The sequence below is a fragment of the Mobula birostris genome, chromosome 12 (assembly GCF_030028105.1).
Source record: "Mobula birostris isolate sMobBir1 chromosome 12, sMobBir1.hap1, whole genome shotgun sequence".
NCBI classification, from domain to species: Eukaryota; Metazoa; Chordata; class Chondrichthyes; order Myliobatiformes; family Myliobatidae; genus Mobula; species Mobula birostris.
Window position 1 is genome coordinate 14,316,304 of NC_092381.1, and position 18,543 is coordinate 14,334,846.

An 18,543-nucleotide genomic window follows, 5' to 3' on the forward strand; every position below is an offset into this window, starting at 1 on the left:
GACTTGGAAACATATCGCTGTTCATGGAATTGCCTCCCTAACAGCACCGTGGATGTGCCTACACCTCAGGGACTGCTGCGGTTGAAGGAGACAGCTCATCACCACCTTCTCAAGGGCAGCTAGGGATGGGCAATAAATGCTGGCTTAACTGGCAATACCCACATCCTGTAAATGAATAAATTAAAAAATATATATACATATTCAAGGCAGATTTTTGCATAGCAGGGGTATTGAGCATTATATGGAAAAGGTAAGTTGGTAGAGCTGAGTCTATGACCTTATCAACCATGATCTTATTGAATGGTGGAATAGGCTCGATGGGCTTCATGGCTTAAACTTATTTCTTATCTTTTTTATGTCTTTCAAAGAGTGAGATAAAGGGGGCCTTTTCTGGTTGGCTGCAGTAGCTAGTGGTATTCTTCAGGGACCATTGCTTTTCATATTACAGTATATATCAGTGATTTGGATAACATAATTGATGGCTTTGTAGCCAAGTTTGTGGAGGGGCAGGTAGCTTTGAGGAAACAGGGAGTTTGCAGAAGAACTTAGATTAGGAGACTGGGCAAAGTAGTGCCGGATGGAATATAGTACAAAGAAGTGTGTGGCCATACACTTTGGTAGAAGGAATAAAGGCGTAGACAGTTTTCTAAATGGAGGATATTCAAAGGTGCACAGGGTCTTGGGAGCCTTCATGCAGGATTCCCGAAAAGTTAACTTGCAGATTGATGGTCAGGAAAGTAAATGTGATGTTAGCATTAATTTCAAGAGGACTGGAATATAAAAGCAAGAATGTAATGTTGAGGCTTTATAAGGCATTGGTCAGTCCGCATTTGGAGCTTTGTGAGCAGTTTTAGGCTCCTCATCTAAGAAAAATTATGCTAGCGTTGGAAAGGGTTCTGAGGAGGTTCACAAGAATGATTCCAGGAATGAAAGAGTTAACTTATAAGTAGCTTTTGGCTCTTGGCCTGTACTCACTGGAGCTTAGAATAATGTGGAGGGATCCTGTTGAAATCTATCAAATGTGGAAAGACCTAGATAGAGTGGATGTGGAGAGGATGTTTCCTATAATGGGGGAGTCTAGGACCAGAGGGCAGAGCCTCAGGGTAGAAGGATGTTCATGTAGAACACAGATGAGAAGGAGTTTCTTTAGCCAAAGGGTGGTGAGTCTGTGGAATTCATTGCCATGGATGGCTGTGAAGGCCAAGTCACTGAGTGTATTTAAATCAGCTGTTGATAGGTTCTTGGCTAGTCAGGGCGTCAAAGGTTATGAAGAGAAGGCAAGAGTATGAGGTTGAGAGGTATAATAAATCAGCTATGATGAGTGGTAGAGCAGAGTCAATGTGCTAAATGGCCTAATTCTGCTCCTATGCCTTCTGGTATGTGCTGTGTGACTTATGTTGATAATTACAGCTACAGTTTTGCCTCTCATTGGGGTAGAATGTTGATGATGATGGTGCTAATGTAACCATGCATGTTGTAGCTGTTGGTGAGTTGCTGACCTCTGCTGTTTTTCATCTGTTCTTTATGTCACAGATTTGCTACTGGAAGATTATCCTTTATATGCTGGTGCATTTACTTTCATTTCCTGGAACTTCCCATGATTGCTGAATTAGCCGTTTATGGCTAACTAGCTCCTGGATCTCTTGGTCATTTTCATCAAACTAGTGTTTTTTGTTCAATGTAAAGAGGTGAAGAGCCTCTTCACAAATGATAAGTGGTGGATTTTAGGACAGTCAATTTAGAGTGGATATTGTGGCTCCTGGTGATTGGTAAGTTGACTAGGAATCGTGGTGGTTAAGAAGGCATATTGAGCATTGGCCTTCATTAGTCAGATCAAGAGCCACGACCTAATGTTGCAGCTCCATAGAACCCTGTGTGTATTGTGCTTACTTCTTGCCACCCCATTATAGAAAGGATATGGAAGCTTTAGAGAGAGTGCAGAGATTTACCAGAATGCTGCCTGTATTAGACAGCATGAATTATGAGGATAGATTGCACAAGCTAGGGCTTTTCTCTTTGGAGAGAAGTATACAAGATGATATGAGCCAAAGGGTGAATAGCTGGAGACTTTTTCTCGGGGTGGAAATAGCTAATAGAAGGGTGAAAGCTGCCTTTAGCACAGCATTTCTGAAAGAAGTTCATGTTCTAACACCCATAATAGAACTTCAGGGTGATTGGAGGAAAGTATTGGGGAGGGGATGTCAGAGGTAAGTTGTTTTTGCACAGAGAATATGGGGGTGCATGGAATACACTGCCAGGGTTGGGGGTAGACTCATATACGTTAGGGATATTTAAAAGACTCTTAGGTAGACAAATAGATGAAAGGAAAATGCATGTTCTTGAACAGGCTTTTGCATCTTCTGCTGATTGGAGAGGGGAGAAGAGAGAATATCTGGGATGTGTGTGGTCTTTGATTATACTGGCTGCTTTACTGAGGCAGTCAGAAGTATAGACTGAGTCCATGGAGGGGAGGCTGGTTTCCATGATGTGCTGAGCTGTGTTCAGAACTCTCTGCAGTTTCAGGTGGTCTTGGGCAGAAGAGTTGCCATACTAACTGCTTTGAAAAGGCAACTACTATGCCCATCACCACATGGACCACCAAAGTCCATTAAAAATATATTGCTATTCTTTTGCCTGCCAGTCTTCTAAAAATTCCAGTCCAGGTTCTCTCCCATCCCACTAAAATCAGGCCTTTTCCAAATGAGAAGTCCTGTTCATAGTTGAAATCATAAAAATTGAATCATAAAAGTTGCATCATGCAGAAGGTGGTCATTTCGCACATCGTGTTTATGTTGTCTGTAAGTGCAATCAGGCCGAATTCCATCTTCTAACACTAGATCCATGCCCATTCTGACCATGTTGCTTTGAGTGCTCAGCCAAGTACATTTAAAATGTAATGAGAGTTCAAAGTAGATTTATTATCAAAGTACCTTTATGTCACCACATACAACCCTGAGATTCATTTCCTTGCAAGCATACTCAGTGAATCCAAGAACCGCAATAGAATCATGAAAGATGATTCTGTTGCAGACAGGAGGGACAAACAGCCAATGTGCAAAAGACAGCAAAAAGAAAAAAAGAAAGCTGCCTTTAGCACAGCATTTCTGAAAGAAGTTCATGTTCTAACACCCATAATTATTTCTTCATCTCCCTTCAACTTTTCTGCTAACACTTTAAATCTTTGATGCATTTTCCAAGATTCTTGCTATTTATTTGACCTTATGTTGTCATCATTATACCTAAAATATCCTGTCTCTTTTCTATATAAAACAGCCTCCCTCATTGCTGCAGTATCCTCAAAAATCTCCTCTTTACTGCAATTGCATCTTTTCTGTATTGTGACCAGAACTGTTTTTGTATGTAAACTGTGGATTAACTAGTGCTGTATACAGTTAAAGCACAAACAACCCTAATCTGTGAGAGGGAAAAAATTCCTTCTACTTTCATTGATTTAAGTGTACGTTACTAGGACTACTATTCCCCGTGTTTCCCCCCACTGTCCCACTGACACTTGTTTGATATGTCCTACCTCATTACCCAGAACCTGAATCAGAACACCTTCTGCATTGCAGTAACTAAAGATGCAAAATAGCCTGCAGTCTCTAAATGCTCCATTTTCCAGTCCTCTGAACATGCAGAGACTGGAATATTTTCTGCCCAGCCTTTAATGGTAGAATACAGAAGCTGACCCGAGTTGCTCAATCCAGCCTCCTCTCAAATGATTGCCATACCTCTTGCTGAGATGGAGATTTCAATTTCCCACACTATATTCTTGTGCCCTATCCAAAAGAATTTGCTGAATTGCTGCCAAGTGTGTAGAATCACAGGATTTTTTTTTGTTATGTGTACGGTGAGGATGAATGCCATTTGAGAACTGGGCTGATGCTGTTAAAACTGTTCTTGGGAAGATTCCAAGATGAGAGATTATTAGCAACGCTGGCAAAAAATGAATTGGAACTATTTGGAGAGTGACACAGACGCCTTTTTCTTTAAATACTTTTATTGTACTCAAGTTGCAGGATGCTGGTGCTTTGAGGCCCTGACTTGGGCTTGTGAAAAATTATTCAATTAACTGTAGCACTCTGCTCTCTTCTTATAGCCTCATTTTTTAAATACCACTGCGTCCAAGCATATATCCAGACCCCTTTGATATTTCGTTTCTACTCTACTTCCACCGTCCCTTCAACCAGTATAAATTACAATGGATATCTGCATGGATATAAAACAAAAATTTGAAATAAGTCCAATCTGAAGCCCAGTGCTTAGTTTTTACCTTACCCAACCTGACACACATGTTCTTTGATTGGGTACCTAGGCTCTGATGTGAAGTTGTTCTTAAATAAATAACTTTCTTCTTCGACAACCCCCAGCATTTGCCATTATGTTTATATATGCTTGCTAGACACTGCTAACTGCAATGGGTCTGGTGGGACTGCTGATAAGTTAGTTAATAGTATTGCGGGACTTTTGCTGACATTAGAGTTGAAGGGCAACTTTCTTCCTGGGAATTTTGAGCTTTGGAGTATTGTGAGCTGTTTTGTGCCCCTTATCTAAGAAAGGATGTGCTGGCACTGAAGAAGGTCCAGAGGAGATTCGCTGGAATGATCCCAGGAATGTGAAGATTAAGGTATGAGGAGCGTTTGATAGCTCTAGATCTGTACTTGCTGGAGATGAGGGAAATGGGGGGGGGGGGGGAACGCGCAGTGGGGACGGATCTCATTGAGACCTATTGATTATTGAAAGGCCGAGAAAGAGTGGACTTGTAGAGGGTGTTTCTTATGGTAGGGAAGTCTAGGACTGAAGGGCACAGCCTCTGAATGCAAGGACTTCCCTTTAGATTAGAGATGAGGAGGAATTTCGTTAGCCGGAAGGAATCCTGATTGAGACGTTGCAGAACCTGGGCCTCTGTACCTCTCTCTGCAGTTGGATCCTCAACTTCCTAACTGGAAAACCACAATCTGTGTGGATTGGTGATAACATGTCCTCCTCGCTGACGATCAACACTGGTGCACCTCAGAGATGTGTGCTTAGCCCACTGCTCTATATACACATGGCTGTGTGGCAAGGCATATCTCAAATACCATCTATAAATTTGCTGACGATACAACCATTGTTGGTGGAATCTCAGGCGATGACGAAAGGACGTACAGGAGTGAGAAATGCCAACTAGTGGAGTGGTGCCACAGCAACAATCTGGCACTTAATATCAGTAAGATGAAAGAGCTGATTGTGGACTTCAGGAAGGGTAAGACAAAGGAACACATACCAATCCTCACAGAGGGGTCAGAAGTGGAGAAAGTGAGCTGCTTCTAGTTCCTGGGTGTCAAGATCTCTGAGAACCTAACATATTGATGTCGTTATAAAGAAGGCAAGGTAGCAGCTATACTTTATTAGGAGTTTGAAGAGATTTAGAATGTCAACAAATCTACTCAAAAACTTCTATAGTTGTACTCTGTGGAGAGCATTCTGACAGGCTGCATCATTGTCTGGTATGGAGGGGCTACTGCACAGGACCGAAAGAAGCTGCCGAAGGTTGTAAATCTAGTCAGCTCCATTGTGGGTACTAGCCTGCAAAGTACCCAGGACATCTTCAGGGAGTGGCGTCTCAGAAAGGCAGCGTCCATTATTAATGACCTTCAGCACCCAGGGCATGTCCTTTTCTCACTGTTACCATCAGGTAGGAGGTACAGAAGCCTGAAGGCACACACTCAGTGATTCAGGAACAGTTTCTTCCCCTCTGCCATCCGATTCCTAAATGGACATCAAATCTTTGGATACTACCTCACTTTTTAAAAAAATATACTGTATTTCTGTTTTTGCATGTTTTTAAGATGTATTCAATATATGTAATTGATTTACTTGTTTATTATTATTTTTATTTTATTTATTTTTTTCTCTGCTGGATTATGTATTGCATTGAACTGCTGCTGCTTAGTTAACAAGTTTCACGTCACATGCCGGTGATAATAAACCTGATTCTGGATCTGTGGAATTCATTGCTGTCGACTACTGTGAGGTCAAGTCACTGGGTATATTTATAATGGAGGTAAATGGGTTCTTGATTTGTAAGGATGTCAAAGTTTACAGGGAGAAGACAGTAGAATGGGGTTGAGAGGGATAATAAATCAGCCATGAAGGCGTGGTGGAACAGACTTGATGGGCCATATGGCCTAATTTTGCTCCATTGTCTTATGGTGTTTGAAATACAAAGTCAAAACAGTGAACCATATTCTGCTGAAAATTCACAGACCCCTGGAGCCATATTGCCTGCACTGAACATGATGCTAAATTTAAGCTAATCCCATCTTTTTTTTTATTAATTCATTTATGGGATGTGGGTGTCACCAGCTAAGCCAGCATTTACTGACCATCCCTAGCTGTCCTTGAGAAGGTGGTGATGAGCTGCCTTCTTCAACCGCTGTTGTCCCTGTGGCGTAGGTACACCCACAGTGCTGTTAGGGAGGCAATTCCATGGTTTTGACCCAGTGACAATGAAGGAACGGCAATAAATTTCCAAGTCAGAATGGTGAGTGACTTGGTGGGGGATTTCCAAGTGGCTGTGGAGGCCAAGACAATGGGTGTATTTAAGGCGGAGATAGATAGGTTCTTGATTAGCCAGGGCATGAAAGGGTATGGGGTGAAGGTAGTGGATTGAGGATGACTGGAAGAATTGGATCAGCCCATGATTGAATGGCAGAGTAGACTTGATGGGCCGAATGGCCTACTTCTGCTCCGATGTCTTATGGTCTTATAACACAGAGAATGGTAAATGCATGGGTGCCCTGCCTGGGGTGATGGTATAGGCATATATATCAGGGAAATGTAAGAGACTCTTGGATATAAGAGAAATGGAGGCAAGTGATAAAATGATCTTAGAGTAGGTTAAAAGACCCATAGACATAGGAGCAGAATTGGGCCATTCAGCCCTGCAAGCCTGATCTGCCATTCTACTATATCTGATTGATTAGCCCTCTCAACCCCATTCTCCTGTCTTCTCCCTGTAACCTTTGACACCCTGACTAATCAAGAACTATCAATCTCCACTTTATATATACTCAGTGACTTGGCCTCCACAGCTGTCCATGGCAATGAAAACCATAGATTCACCACCATCTGGATAAAGAAATTTCTCCTCACCTCCGTTCTAAATGTTTGTCCCTCTATTCTGAGGCTCACCCACTATAGAAAGCATCCTCTCCATGTTCACTCTGTCTAGTCCCTTCAGTGTTCAATAGGTTTAAGACCATATGACCATAACACATAAGAGCAGGATTAGGCCATTCAGCCCATCAATTCTGCTCCACCACTCTGTCATTGCTGATCCCGGATCCCATTCAGACCCATACACCTGCCCTCTTGTCATAACCTTTGATGCCCTGACCAATCAGATAACTATCGCTTTAAATATACCCATAGTCTTGGCCTCTACAGCAGTCTGTGGCAGAGTAGTCCACAGATTCGGCACTCTGGCTAAAAGAAATCACTCCTTGTCTCTGTTTCAATGACAACCTGCCTCATTCTTCTAAACTCTAGCGACTGCAGTCCCAGAGCTGTCTGTATACATCTGTACATGCGGATGTATAGTGTATAGATTTGGTCTACTCTTGTTGCATTCCAGAAGTGGAGAATGCCTGAGGCAGCGTAGCATGGTGTCCGTGCTCGGTTTGCAGCTGGCCTGTCCCGTCGGTGCTGTCCTCCAGTATTCAATTGGAGAATGAAAGCTAGATTGCATGTGTGTGTGTTTGCAGACTGCTGGGAACTGCACTATCAATTTGTGGGGCACGTCACCCTGGGACTTGGGTGAGATATCTATTTTTCTTGTGTCATTGTATGTTTGCTTGCTTTCTTGAATGTGTTGTGTATGCCTTGTGCTGTGTGTTTTACACCTTGGCCCCGGAGGAATGTAATTTCGTTGGCTATATTCATATATGGTTGAATAATAATTGAACTGAACATAACTCGGAAGGGAATGCAGCAAGGGTTCACCAGGCTAGTTCCTTCAGTTAGTCCTGACGAAGGGTCTCGGCCTGAAACGTCGATTGCACCTCTTCCTAGAGATGCTGCCTGGCCTGCTGCGTTCACCAGCAACTTTTATGTGTGTTGCTTTAGTTCCAAGGAGAGTAGTTTTTCATTCAAGGAAAGATTGAACAGACTGAACTGTATTCCCCAGACTCCAGAAGAATAAGAGGATGTCTCATTAAAATATAGAAACATAATGGGGTTAATAGTCTAGATGCATGGAAAATATTTCTCCTGGCCAAGGAGTCTAGAACCCTGGAGAGCAGTTCAATGGAACAGCACAGGAAAAGGCCCTTCAATCTTCAGTCTTGTGCCACACTGGTTAAAGCTAATCCCTTCTGTCTGCTCAAGGCTACATCTCTCTATTCCCTGTACATTTATGTGCCCAAGAACGTCTCATCGCATCTGATACACCTATCGCATCTGACTTCACTATCACCCCTGGCAGCTCAGCATCCACTTCTCTGTGTAAATAAGAGAAGTTGTTTCACACCTCTCCTTTGAACTATCCCCACTCCAACAATACATATACTGTAAATACAGGTCTTTTTGCCCACCAGCATTAGTTGAAAGACAAGTTTACCAGTTAGTACTGAAGTGAAAAGGTTTGCCTTCATTCAGAGAATGGCAAACTTTTGGAATTCTCTATCCTGGAGAGTGTAGACTTTTTCAGCTTGCATTTAATTAATTCAAAACATAGCTTTATAGATTTATGGATTTCAAAGGGAATCCTAGGTTATGTAGACATTTCTGGATAATGGTGCTGAAGATCTGTCACGACCTTGAGGAATCGCAGAGCAAGCTTGAAGGGCCAGCTGGCCTACATCCAGCTTCCATTTCATATGTTTAGTACATCTCAAAGAATGTTGTAGGTGATAAAGTACTGTTAGTGTGAGGTGACTGCAATGCAGGATGTGAAGCAGCCAAATTGCCCTCAGTGAACTACCACAAGTATTAATAAGTAAATCAATATCTTTAAAATGATAATAACTGCAGGATAAATGCTGACTAGAATATTGGGAATAACTCAAGCTGTCCAAAATATTTTCACAGGATATTTGCATCCATCTGTAGTTACAAACCAAGCTTAGATGTTACTGTTGTCTAGTCTCCTCTAAAACCAGCTCTTCCAATAGAGTAGCTCTCCCCCACAACCTCACTTGGCCAAATTTCTGTGCTCATATCTGTATTGGGCCTTGAACCTATAATTCACTGCAAGTTACTATTTTCTTCGTTAGATATTCCTAACCCATTACCACATACTTAAGATGTTCTTTAAATAAAACCCAGGTTCAGGAGGATAGAGCTTATAAAGGTACTGTTGGTATAATTTGGTAGGGCTAACTAATATGAAAAAAAATTCACCCAAAGCATCAACAGCCCCAGAAGAGGAACCAAGTTGAATACAATTAGTGTTCCATCGTCAATTTGTATAAAAATGTACTTTCTTCAAAGCAGGAAATGATTTTACACAGGTGCCAGTAATATTATAAATCCAGTCAAAATCAAGAGTCAAGATTCCAAAATGGCCTAAGAACAAATAAAATTGGGATTCTCTGGAAACTATTGGCTTAAGCATTGCAAATGCTTAGTACAGTAAGATTCAGTCCAAAGTTTGGTTTCTGCATCTGGGGACCTTAATTGGGTTAATTTGTTCTTGGAGCATTTCAAGGATTTATTTCAACAAAACAGAACAGCAGTTCAAGTTTGAATGCATCAATAATTTTAAAAAACTTTCAACAGGATTTCATAAGAACCACCAAAACTTCTGATGCTTTCCGGAGTTAGTATAATGTCTCTCTGTAATAAGATCTCCAGTATGTTACTCCAAATTTCGCACTCAACTACGAGAAGTCCAACACAGAAAATTAGATTTCAATATGTGCTAACTTTTCTGCACAGCACAATCAAGAAACAGATTACAAACCAGAAACTGGCAGCCGACGGAGAAAGCAGTTGCGGACAGCTGCGGGATGGGAAAGATAAAATAAAAGGCCCATGAACAGGATTTATCTACTTTACCAACAATAACAGAAATAAAACACCTTTGTTTTCATCTGAATCTCAATTTGTCTTATTTCATCATCCAGACCTTGGTAGTAAAAGCTTATGCACAGCAATAAAATGTCAGCACAACATCGTGGGCCGAAGAGTCTGTACTCTGCTGTATTGTTCTATGCTGTATGTTCTACTATTAATTATTAAATCACATATTTGGATGCTTTCTGAAGAGCATTTTTCTTTGTACTGTGCCATTAGACTCCAGAGAAGCTTGAAAACAAAATGAACTGAACTTGTGTTAAAAATTTGTTTTTAAAGGCGGTCTTTAAAATACTTAAGAGGGCATCATTTAGTTGTTTCCCATCCTCTGGATCAGGAGAAAAACTTTCTTTCCTTTCAAGCATTGGAATCCTTACAAGGAGAAGGCAGGATAATAGGGTTAAGAGCGATAATCAATCAGCCATGATGTAGTAGTGGAGCAGACTTAAGAGGCCAGATTATATAATTCTGCTCCTATGTCTTATGGTCTTATCACCTTATGGAATTTGTATGGGAAAAATTGGCATTTGGACAAGACTTTATGTGTATCGTCATGCATGGAGATGTTTCTAGATAATAAGCCATAGAAAGCAGTGACAGATGCTATTTGTCATTATTAGGATTTTTGAAAAAATGTATGCACCAAACCATTGTTTCCTGGGGATGTAATGTTGTAAATTAATCTCAAACCAGCCAAGTCTGATGGATTCTACCTTCAGAGTTTACATACTTTATCTCTAATCAGTAAAGCAAGCTCTTAGTTTATGAAGTTAAAATGTCGCATTTTGCTTGGAATATGTGATTTATAGCTCCAGGAAGAAAAAACGAACCTTTCAATCGCACAGCACAGATAATCCTTATGACATAATAGGAAGGACTTAGCCTTGTAGAAAGTGTAAGGTGGATCAAACAATGTAAGTGAAATCCTTTCTTAGGATTTTGACATCATTGCCAAGGCCAGGACTAATTACCCCTAAGAAGTTTGTGGTGGTGGTGGTGAGCTATCCTCTTGAACTAAGGATATTTGTTCTAGTGATCTGTTTCCAACAGTAAACTTGAGCTTCTGCATTCTTTCTTCAAGTGGACTGAATGTTGTTTGCAGTATTCGAATAAACAGCAAATTAAAGGCTGCCAAACAGTATAAATGTCGATACTATAGTTTTTCATGCTGTACTTTATATATTTTAAACAAGCTTTATTACTTAAGTTCATGGAGTTCAACAGCACAGAATGAGGCCTCTCATCCCAATTTGTCCACGCCAATGCGAGTTTCTTCCGAAACAAGTCCTATTCACCTGCATTTGATCTGTATCTCTCTAAACTAGGGGTTCCCAACCTTTTTTATGCCATGGACCCCTACCATAAACAAAAGGACCATGGACCCCAAGTTTGGAACCCCTGTCCTAAATCTTTCCTGTCTATGTACCTACCCAAATAGTTTTTAAATGTTGTAATTGTACCAACTTCCATAACTTCCCCTGGCAGTTTGTTCCATCAACCCACCATTCTCTGTATGGGAAAATTAATTGTCTTTCTTAACTTTCTCCCCTCTAACCTGAAACCTATGCCCTCTATATTCATTCAAGGGATTTGGGCTTTTGAGGTTAACCCAGCATTTAATTGCCTATCCCTTGTTGCTCTTGAGAAGGTGATGGTAAGCTGATTTCTTGAATTGCTGGAGTCTTTCAGGTGTGTTATACACCCACAATGCTGTTAGGAAGGGAGTTCCTGGTCTTTGATCTAGCAATGGTGAAGAAAAAATATTCAATCTCTCCTTATAATTCAAGCCCTCCAGTTCTGGCTTTGTCCTTGTGAATCTTTTCTGCATCCTCTCTTGCTTAATTCTTCCTCTGCTATGGCAAACAAAACTATACTCAATATTCCAGGGGGGTTTCACCAACATTTTCTACAGCTGTAATGTGACATCTCAACTCCTGTACTCAGTACTGCATCTGATGAAGACAAGTTTGCCGTATTCCTTCACTTCCTTGTCTGTTTGTGTTGCCACTATCAGGGAGCTTTGTATTGGTATCCCCAGATCTCTCTGTTCTCTGACACTTCCCATGGCCCTGTCACTCACTGTGTATGTCCTTTCCAAAATGCATCACTTAGCTCTTGTCTGAGTTAAATTCTATCTACCATTCCTTGGCACACTTTCCAATTTGATCAAGATTCTGTTGTAACCTTCTCCACTGCCCACCAATTTTGGTGCCACCCACAAACTTACTAATAATCTTCCCAACATTCTCATCCAAGTCAATAATGTATATGACAAGCAGTAATGGACCCAACACTAATCCACGTAGCACGTCACTGACAACAGCCTCCAATCTGAAATATTACCCTTCATCACGGCTGCAGAAAAGGTGGACGTCATGGAGGGATTGTCTACGGAGTCTCTGTGGGTGTTAGGAACAGGAAGGGGTCAATAACTTTACTGGGTGCTTTTTATAGGCCGCCCAATAGTAACAGTGATATCGAAGAGCAGATGGGAAAACAGATCCTGGAAAGATGTAATAATAACAGAGTTGTTGTGATGGGAGATTTTAATTTCCCAAATATCGATTGGCATCTCCCTAGATCAAGAGGTTTAGATAGGGTGGAGTTCATTAGGTGTGTTCAGGAAGGTTTCTTGACACAATGTGTAGATAAGCCTACACGAGACTGTACTTGATTTGGTTTTGGGAAATGAACCTGGTTAGATGTCAGATCTCTCAGTAGGAGAGCATTTTGGGGATAGTGATCATAATTCTATCCCCTTTACAATAGCATTGGACAGAGATAAGAACAAACAAGTTAGAAAAGCGTTTAATTGGAGTAAGGGGAATTATGAGGCTATCAGGCAGGAAATTGGAAGCTTAAACTGGGAACAGATGTTCTGAGGGAAAAGTACGGAAGAAATGTGGCAAATGTTCAGGGGATATTTGTGTGGAGTTCTGCATAGGTACGTTCCAATGAGACAGGGAAGTTATGGTAGGGTACAGGAATTGTGGTGTACAAAGGCTGTAAAAAATCTAGTCAAGAAGAAAAGCTTATAAAAGGTTCAGAGAGCTAGGTAATGTTAGAGATTCAGAAGATTATTAGACTAACGGAAAGGAGTTTAAAAAGGAAATTAGGAGAGCCAGAAGGGACCATGAGAAGGCCTTGGCGGGCAGGATTAAGGAAAACCCCAAGGCATTCTACAAGTATGTGAAGAGCAAGAGGATAAGGTGTGAAAGAATACGACCTCTCAAGTGTGACAGTGGGAAAGTTTGTATGGAACTGGAGATGGCAGAGGTACTTAATGAATACTTTATTTCAGTATTCACTCTGGAAAAGGATCTTGGTGATTGTAGTGCTGACTTGCAGCAGACTGAAAAGCTTGAGCATGTGGATATTAAGAAAGAGTTTGTGGCTGGAGCTTTTGGAAAGCATCAGGTTAGATAAGTTGCCGGGACTGGATGTGATGTACCCCAGGCTACTGTGGGAGACAAGGGAGGAGATTACTGAGCCTCTGGCGGTGATCTTTGCATCATCAATGAGGATGGGAGAGGTTCCGGAGGATTGGAGGGTTGCGGATGTTGTTCCTTTATTCAAGAAAGGGAGTAGGGATAGCCCAGGAAATTATAGACCAGTGAGTCTTACTTCAGTGGTTAGTAAGTTGTTGGAGAAGATCTTGAGAGGCAGGATTCATGAACATTTGGAGAGGTATAATATGATTAGGAATAGTCAGCATGGCTTTGTCAAGGGCAGGTCGTGCCTTACGAGCCTGATTGAATTTTTTGAGGATGTGACTAAACACATTGATGAAGGAAGAGCAGTAGATGTAGTGTACATTGCTTTCAGCAAGGCATTTGATAAGGTGCACCCTCGAAGGCTTATTGAGAAAATAAGGAGGCATGGGATCCAAGGGGACATTGCTTTGTGGATCCACTACTGGTTTGCCCACAGAAGGCAAAGAGTGGTTGTAGATGGGTCATATTCTGCATGGAGGTCGGTGACCAGTGGTGTGCCTCAGGGATCTGTTCTGGGATTTTTACTGTTTTGTGATTTTTATAAATGACCTGGATGAGGAAGTGGAGGGATGGGTTAGTAAGTTTGCTGATGACACAGAGGTTGGAGGTGTTGTGGATAGTATGGAGGGCTGTCAGAGGTTACAGCAGGACATTAATAGGATGCAAAACTGGGCTGAGAAGTGGCAGATGGAGTTCAACCCAGATAAGTGTGAAGTGGTTCATTTTGGTAGGTCAAATATGATGGCAGAATATAGTATTAATGGTAAGACTCTTGGCAGTGTGGAGGATCAGAGGGATCTTGGGGTCCAAGTCCACAGGATGCTCAAAACTGCTACGCAGGTTGACTCTGTGGTTAAGAAGGCATATGGTGTATTGGCCTTCATTAATCATGAAATTGAATTTAGGAGCTGAGAGGTAATGTTGCAGCTGTATAGGACCCTGGTCAGACCCCACTTGGAGTACTGTGCTCAGTTCTGGTCGCCTCACTACAGGAAGGATGTGGAAGCCATATAAAAGGTGCAGGGGAGATTTACAAGGATGTTGCCTGGATTGGGGAGCATGCCTTATGAAAACAGGTTGAGTGAACTCTGCCTTTTCTCCTTGGAGCGACGGACGATGAGAGGTGACCTGGTAGAGGAGTATATGATGAGAGGCATTGATCGTGTGGATAGTCAGAAGCTTTTTCCCAGGGCTGAAATGGTTGCTGCAAGAGGACACAGGTTTAAGGTGCTGGGGAGTAGGTACAGAGGAGGTGTCAGGGGTAAGTTTTTTTACTCAGTGTTGGAGTGCGTGGAATGGGCTGCCAGCAGCGGTGGTGGAGGCGGATGCGATAGGGTCTTTTAAGAGACTTTTGGATAGGTACATGGAACTTCAAAAAATAGAGGGCTATAGGTAAACCTAGTAATTTCTGAGGTAGGGATGTGTTCGGCACAACTTTGTGGGCCGAAGGGCCTGTATTGTGCTGTAGGCTTTCTGTGTTTCAATGTTTTTTTTCTATCTCCTTCCCCCAAGGCAGTTGATCAGCTTACCCTTGACCCTGTGTGATCTAATCTTTTGGACCAGGCTCCCATGTGGGACCTTGTCAAAGTTAAAGTAAATTTATTATCAAACGATATATTACCGTGAGATTTTCTTGCTGGCGTTCACAGTCGATACAAAGAAATAGAATGGAATCAATGCAAACCTACGCACAAAGATGGTCACACAACCAACGTGCAGAAGAAGACAAGCTGTGCAGTACACAAAAAAAGATAATAAATAAACAATAAATAACACCGAGAACATAAGTTGTAGAGTCCTTGAAAGTGAGTCCATAGGTTGTGGAATCAATTCAGTGTTGAAGTGAGTGAAGTTATCCACGTTGTTTCAGGAGCCTGATGAAGCTTTGTTGCTGCCTCAGTGACATCTTCAGAAAGCTCAATTAAATTTGTGAGACAGAATTTTTCATGCACAAAGGCCATGCTGACTATTCTTTTCGAAATCAAAGTCAAGTTTACTGTCATACAACGTAGTACATGTGTGCATAGGTGCAAAGAAAAAAACTTGCAGCATCATGGCATATAGCATCGACAATAAAAACAAATTAAACACAATTGTTACAAAAGTACAATTAGGACAAAAAGAACATTGTAGTGCAAAGTGGTTATAGTGTTGTTAAACTGTACTGAATAGGGTTTTGCCTGTTATCTCAAGAACCAAGTGGTTGAAGGGAACTGGACGTTCTTGAACCTGATGGTGTGGAACTTCTGTACCTCCTGCCCCATGATAGCTGTGGATAGATGGCATGGACTTTTCAAATGCAGCCTGTTGCTCAGAATCCCCTCCAGTATCCCTACCACCACTGCTGTTGGCCTCTCCGGCATGCAGTTCTCCTGCTTGTCCTGGAGGCCCTAAAGTATTTTTTATTAAGAGTAACTTGATTTTTTAAGAAAGTGTACTGGAGATCTTTATATCAAGGCCTGGTCATGTTTCTCATGCTTCACTTTGTTTAACTCTTGTCTTGTTCAGGATAATATTGTAATGCACTTTTTTGTGTTATCTCTTATCCAGTTACCAGAGGCTGCTACAGACCATTGCTGTATTAGAAGCCCAGCGGGCCCAAGCTATTCAAGATCTGGAATGTTTAAGCAAATATCAGAAGGAAGGACTGAAGGAACCCATAGCATTTGTAGAAAATCTCCAGAAGAAGGTAGAGCATAACCAGATCCTAATGAAAACTGTGAGGCTTCAGTATTCATTGGAGAAGTGGCAAGGATCTTTTTATCCCAATGTGTTTTGCTTGTACATTTCCAATTTATTTTTTACTATATTTCTCAATTTTGAAAACTAGATTAACTAGTTGAACAACTGAATTGTCAAAGCAACACACACAAAATGCTGGAGGAACTCAGCTGGTCAGGCAATATCCATGGAAATGAATAGACAGTTGACATTTTGGGCCGGGACTCTTCTTCAAGACTGGAAAAGAGGGGAGGCATCAGTATAAAAAGGTGGGGTGGGGGGAGGAGGATAACTAGAAAGTGATAGGTGAAGCCAGGTTGGTGGGAAAGGTCAAGGGCTGGAGAAGAAAGAATCTGATAGGAGGGGAGAGTGGACGATAGAAGAAAGGGAATGAGGAGGAGACCCGGGGGAAGTAATAGGCAGGTGAGAAGTAAAATGTCCGAGTGGGGAATGTGGGGGTGGGGAATTGGTTTACTGGGAAGAGAAATTGATGTCATTCTATCAGTTTGGAGGGTACCCAGACAGAATATGGCTGGCTGGTGGCGTAGTGGTATCAGTGCCGGACTTCGGAGCGAAGGCTCCGGAGTTCGAATCCAGCTGGCTCCCCTGGCACGCTTTCTATCCGTGTTGGGTTGAGCGTCAAGCTAGCAACTCGGCCTCGTAAAAATAAGAAAGCCTGCTAAAAAAACACCATCATGACAGTGTCCCGATGACTCCACTCGGAGTTAAGGGCTTTCTTCTTCTTTCTTCAGACAGAATATAAGGTGTTGCTCCTCCACCCTGAGGGTGGGCTCATCTTGGCACAAGAAGAGTCCATGGACCAACGCGTCAGAATGGGAATGGGAATTAAAAATGTTTGGCCACTGAATATACAGAGACCAAACCCAAAGTTTTGTTTGTTTTATTCCATTGTATGCAAGCAGGTTGAAAGTAAGTAGTATAGAGCAAAGATAAAATTCCATATGGGTGCTTAATTGTCTACAGGATTTGGGACACATTGGATGCTGTGATCTGTCAGAGGACAGAGTGCATGAATTGAAGGAAGCTCTATTGCAGCATCTTGTTTGTGTAAATGAAATACCAGAAATCAGATCTATACTGAGAAGCTGAAAAGTATAAGCTGCTTGAGAATCTCATTGGGTTGAGCAGCATGTGGGGAGAGGCATGTGAACTTTGTGACATTTCAGATTGTGACCCCGAATTAGCACAATTTTTATCCCCGCCCCAGAAAGACTTAATTCTGCTTGGGGGTGGTGTACAGTAGCGTAGCAGTTAGCACAACACTTACAGCTCTAGAAGCAAGTTTATATGTTACTTCTCGTGTGCATGTGGGTTTCCTCTGGATGCTCCAGTTTCCACTCACAGTCCAAAGACATACTGGTTTCTAGGTTAATTGGTCATTGTAAATTGTTCCATGCTTAGACTAGCAGTAAATATATGAGTTGCTGGGTGGCCTGGCTAGAAGGGTTTGTTACCCATTGTATCTCAGTAGTAAAAATGAAAATAACTAAAATATACAGCTCAACCTGCTCCTGATTCCAACATTTGAAGTCTCTGTCTCAGCAATGAAAATGTAATTGATTTGATCCCAGAAGAGGTTCAATAGGAGTTTTTAAGATATAGGCAGCATAGGCAGTATTTCACATCTAGCTAATGAAATGGTGTTAAGAATTAAACATGTAATGTGGACCTGGACCTGGCAGCCTACCAAATAGAAGTTGTGGGGTTTGTTTCTTGGAAAAATATAGTTGAGTAATCTCAGTTTTTGTAGCAAAGTGGCAGTTTCTGGTACAGATAAATTTACCTTCTCCCATCTCCAACCCTCCTGCTCTTGAACACCCTGCTCAGGTTCTCAGCTCTGGATCATTTTCATCTTGAATTGCAAACCGTTTCAACTTCAGCACACTTCTCCTTGAACCTCACCCCTTCTGAAAGCGTTGCCCTCCACTTTCTCCGCACCAATCCCGACCTTACCATCAAACCCACAGATAAAAGGGATGTTGTTGTAGTGTGGCAGACTGAACTCTACTTTGCTGAGGCCAGGTTGCAACTCTTAGACAACCCATCATACCTGTCCCTTGAAGAGGACCCCAGTCTGGACCATCAGAACACTGTCTCTGATACCATCACTGACCTCATGAATTCTGGAGAACTTCCATCCACTGCCACCAAACTCATAGTTCCCTTACTCTGCACTGCTCACTTCTACCTCCTACCCAAGATCCACGAACCAGACTGTCCTGGTAGGCCTATTGTTTCAGCCTGATCC

At 41.9% G+C, this 18,543-nt stretch overlaps 1 protein-coding gene across 5 annotated transcripts in view; it reads left to right on the plus strand.

Annotated features, from left to right (window-relative positions):
- zzz3 (zinc finger, ZZ-type containing 3) overlaps window positions 1-18,543 on the plus strand; it is a 182,851-nt gene that overhangs the window by 122,512 nt on the left and 41,796 nt on the right. For all 5 annotated transcript variants that reach the window (XM_072273342.1, XM_072273340.1, XM_072273341.1 and 2 more), the window contains one exon: window positions 16,104-16,242. In XM_072273342.1, coding sequence (XP_072129443.1) covers window positions 16,104-16,242 — 139 coding nt within the window. The remainder of the gene's footprint in view (window positions 1-16,103; window positions 16,243-18,543) is intronic.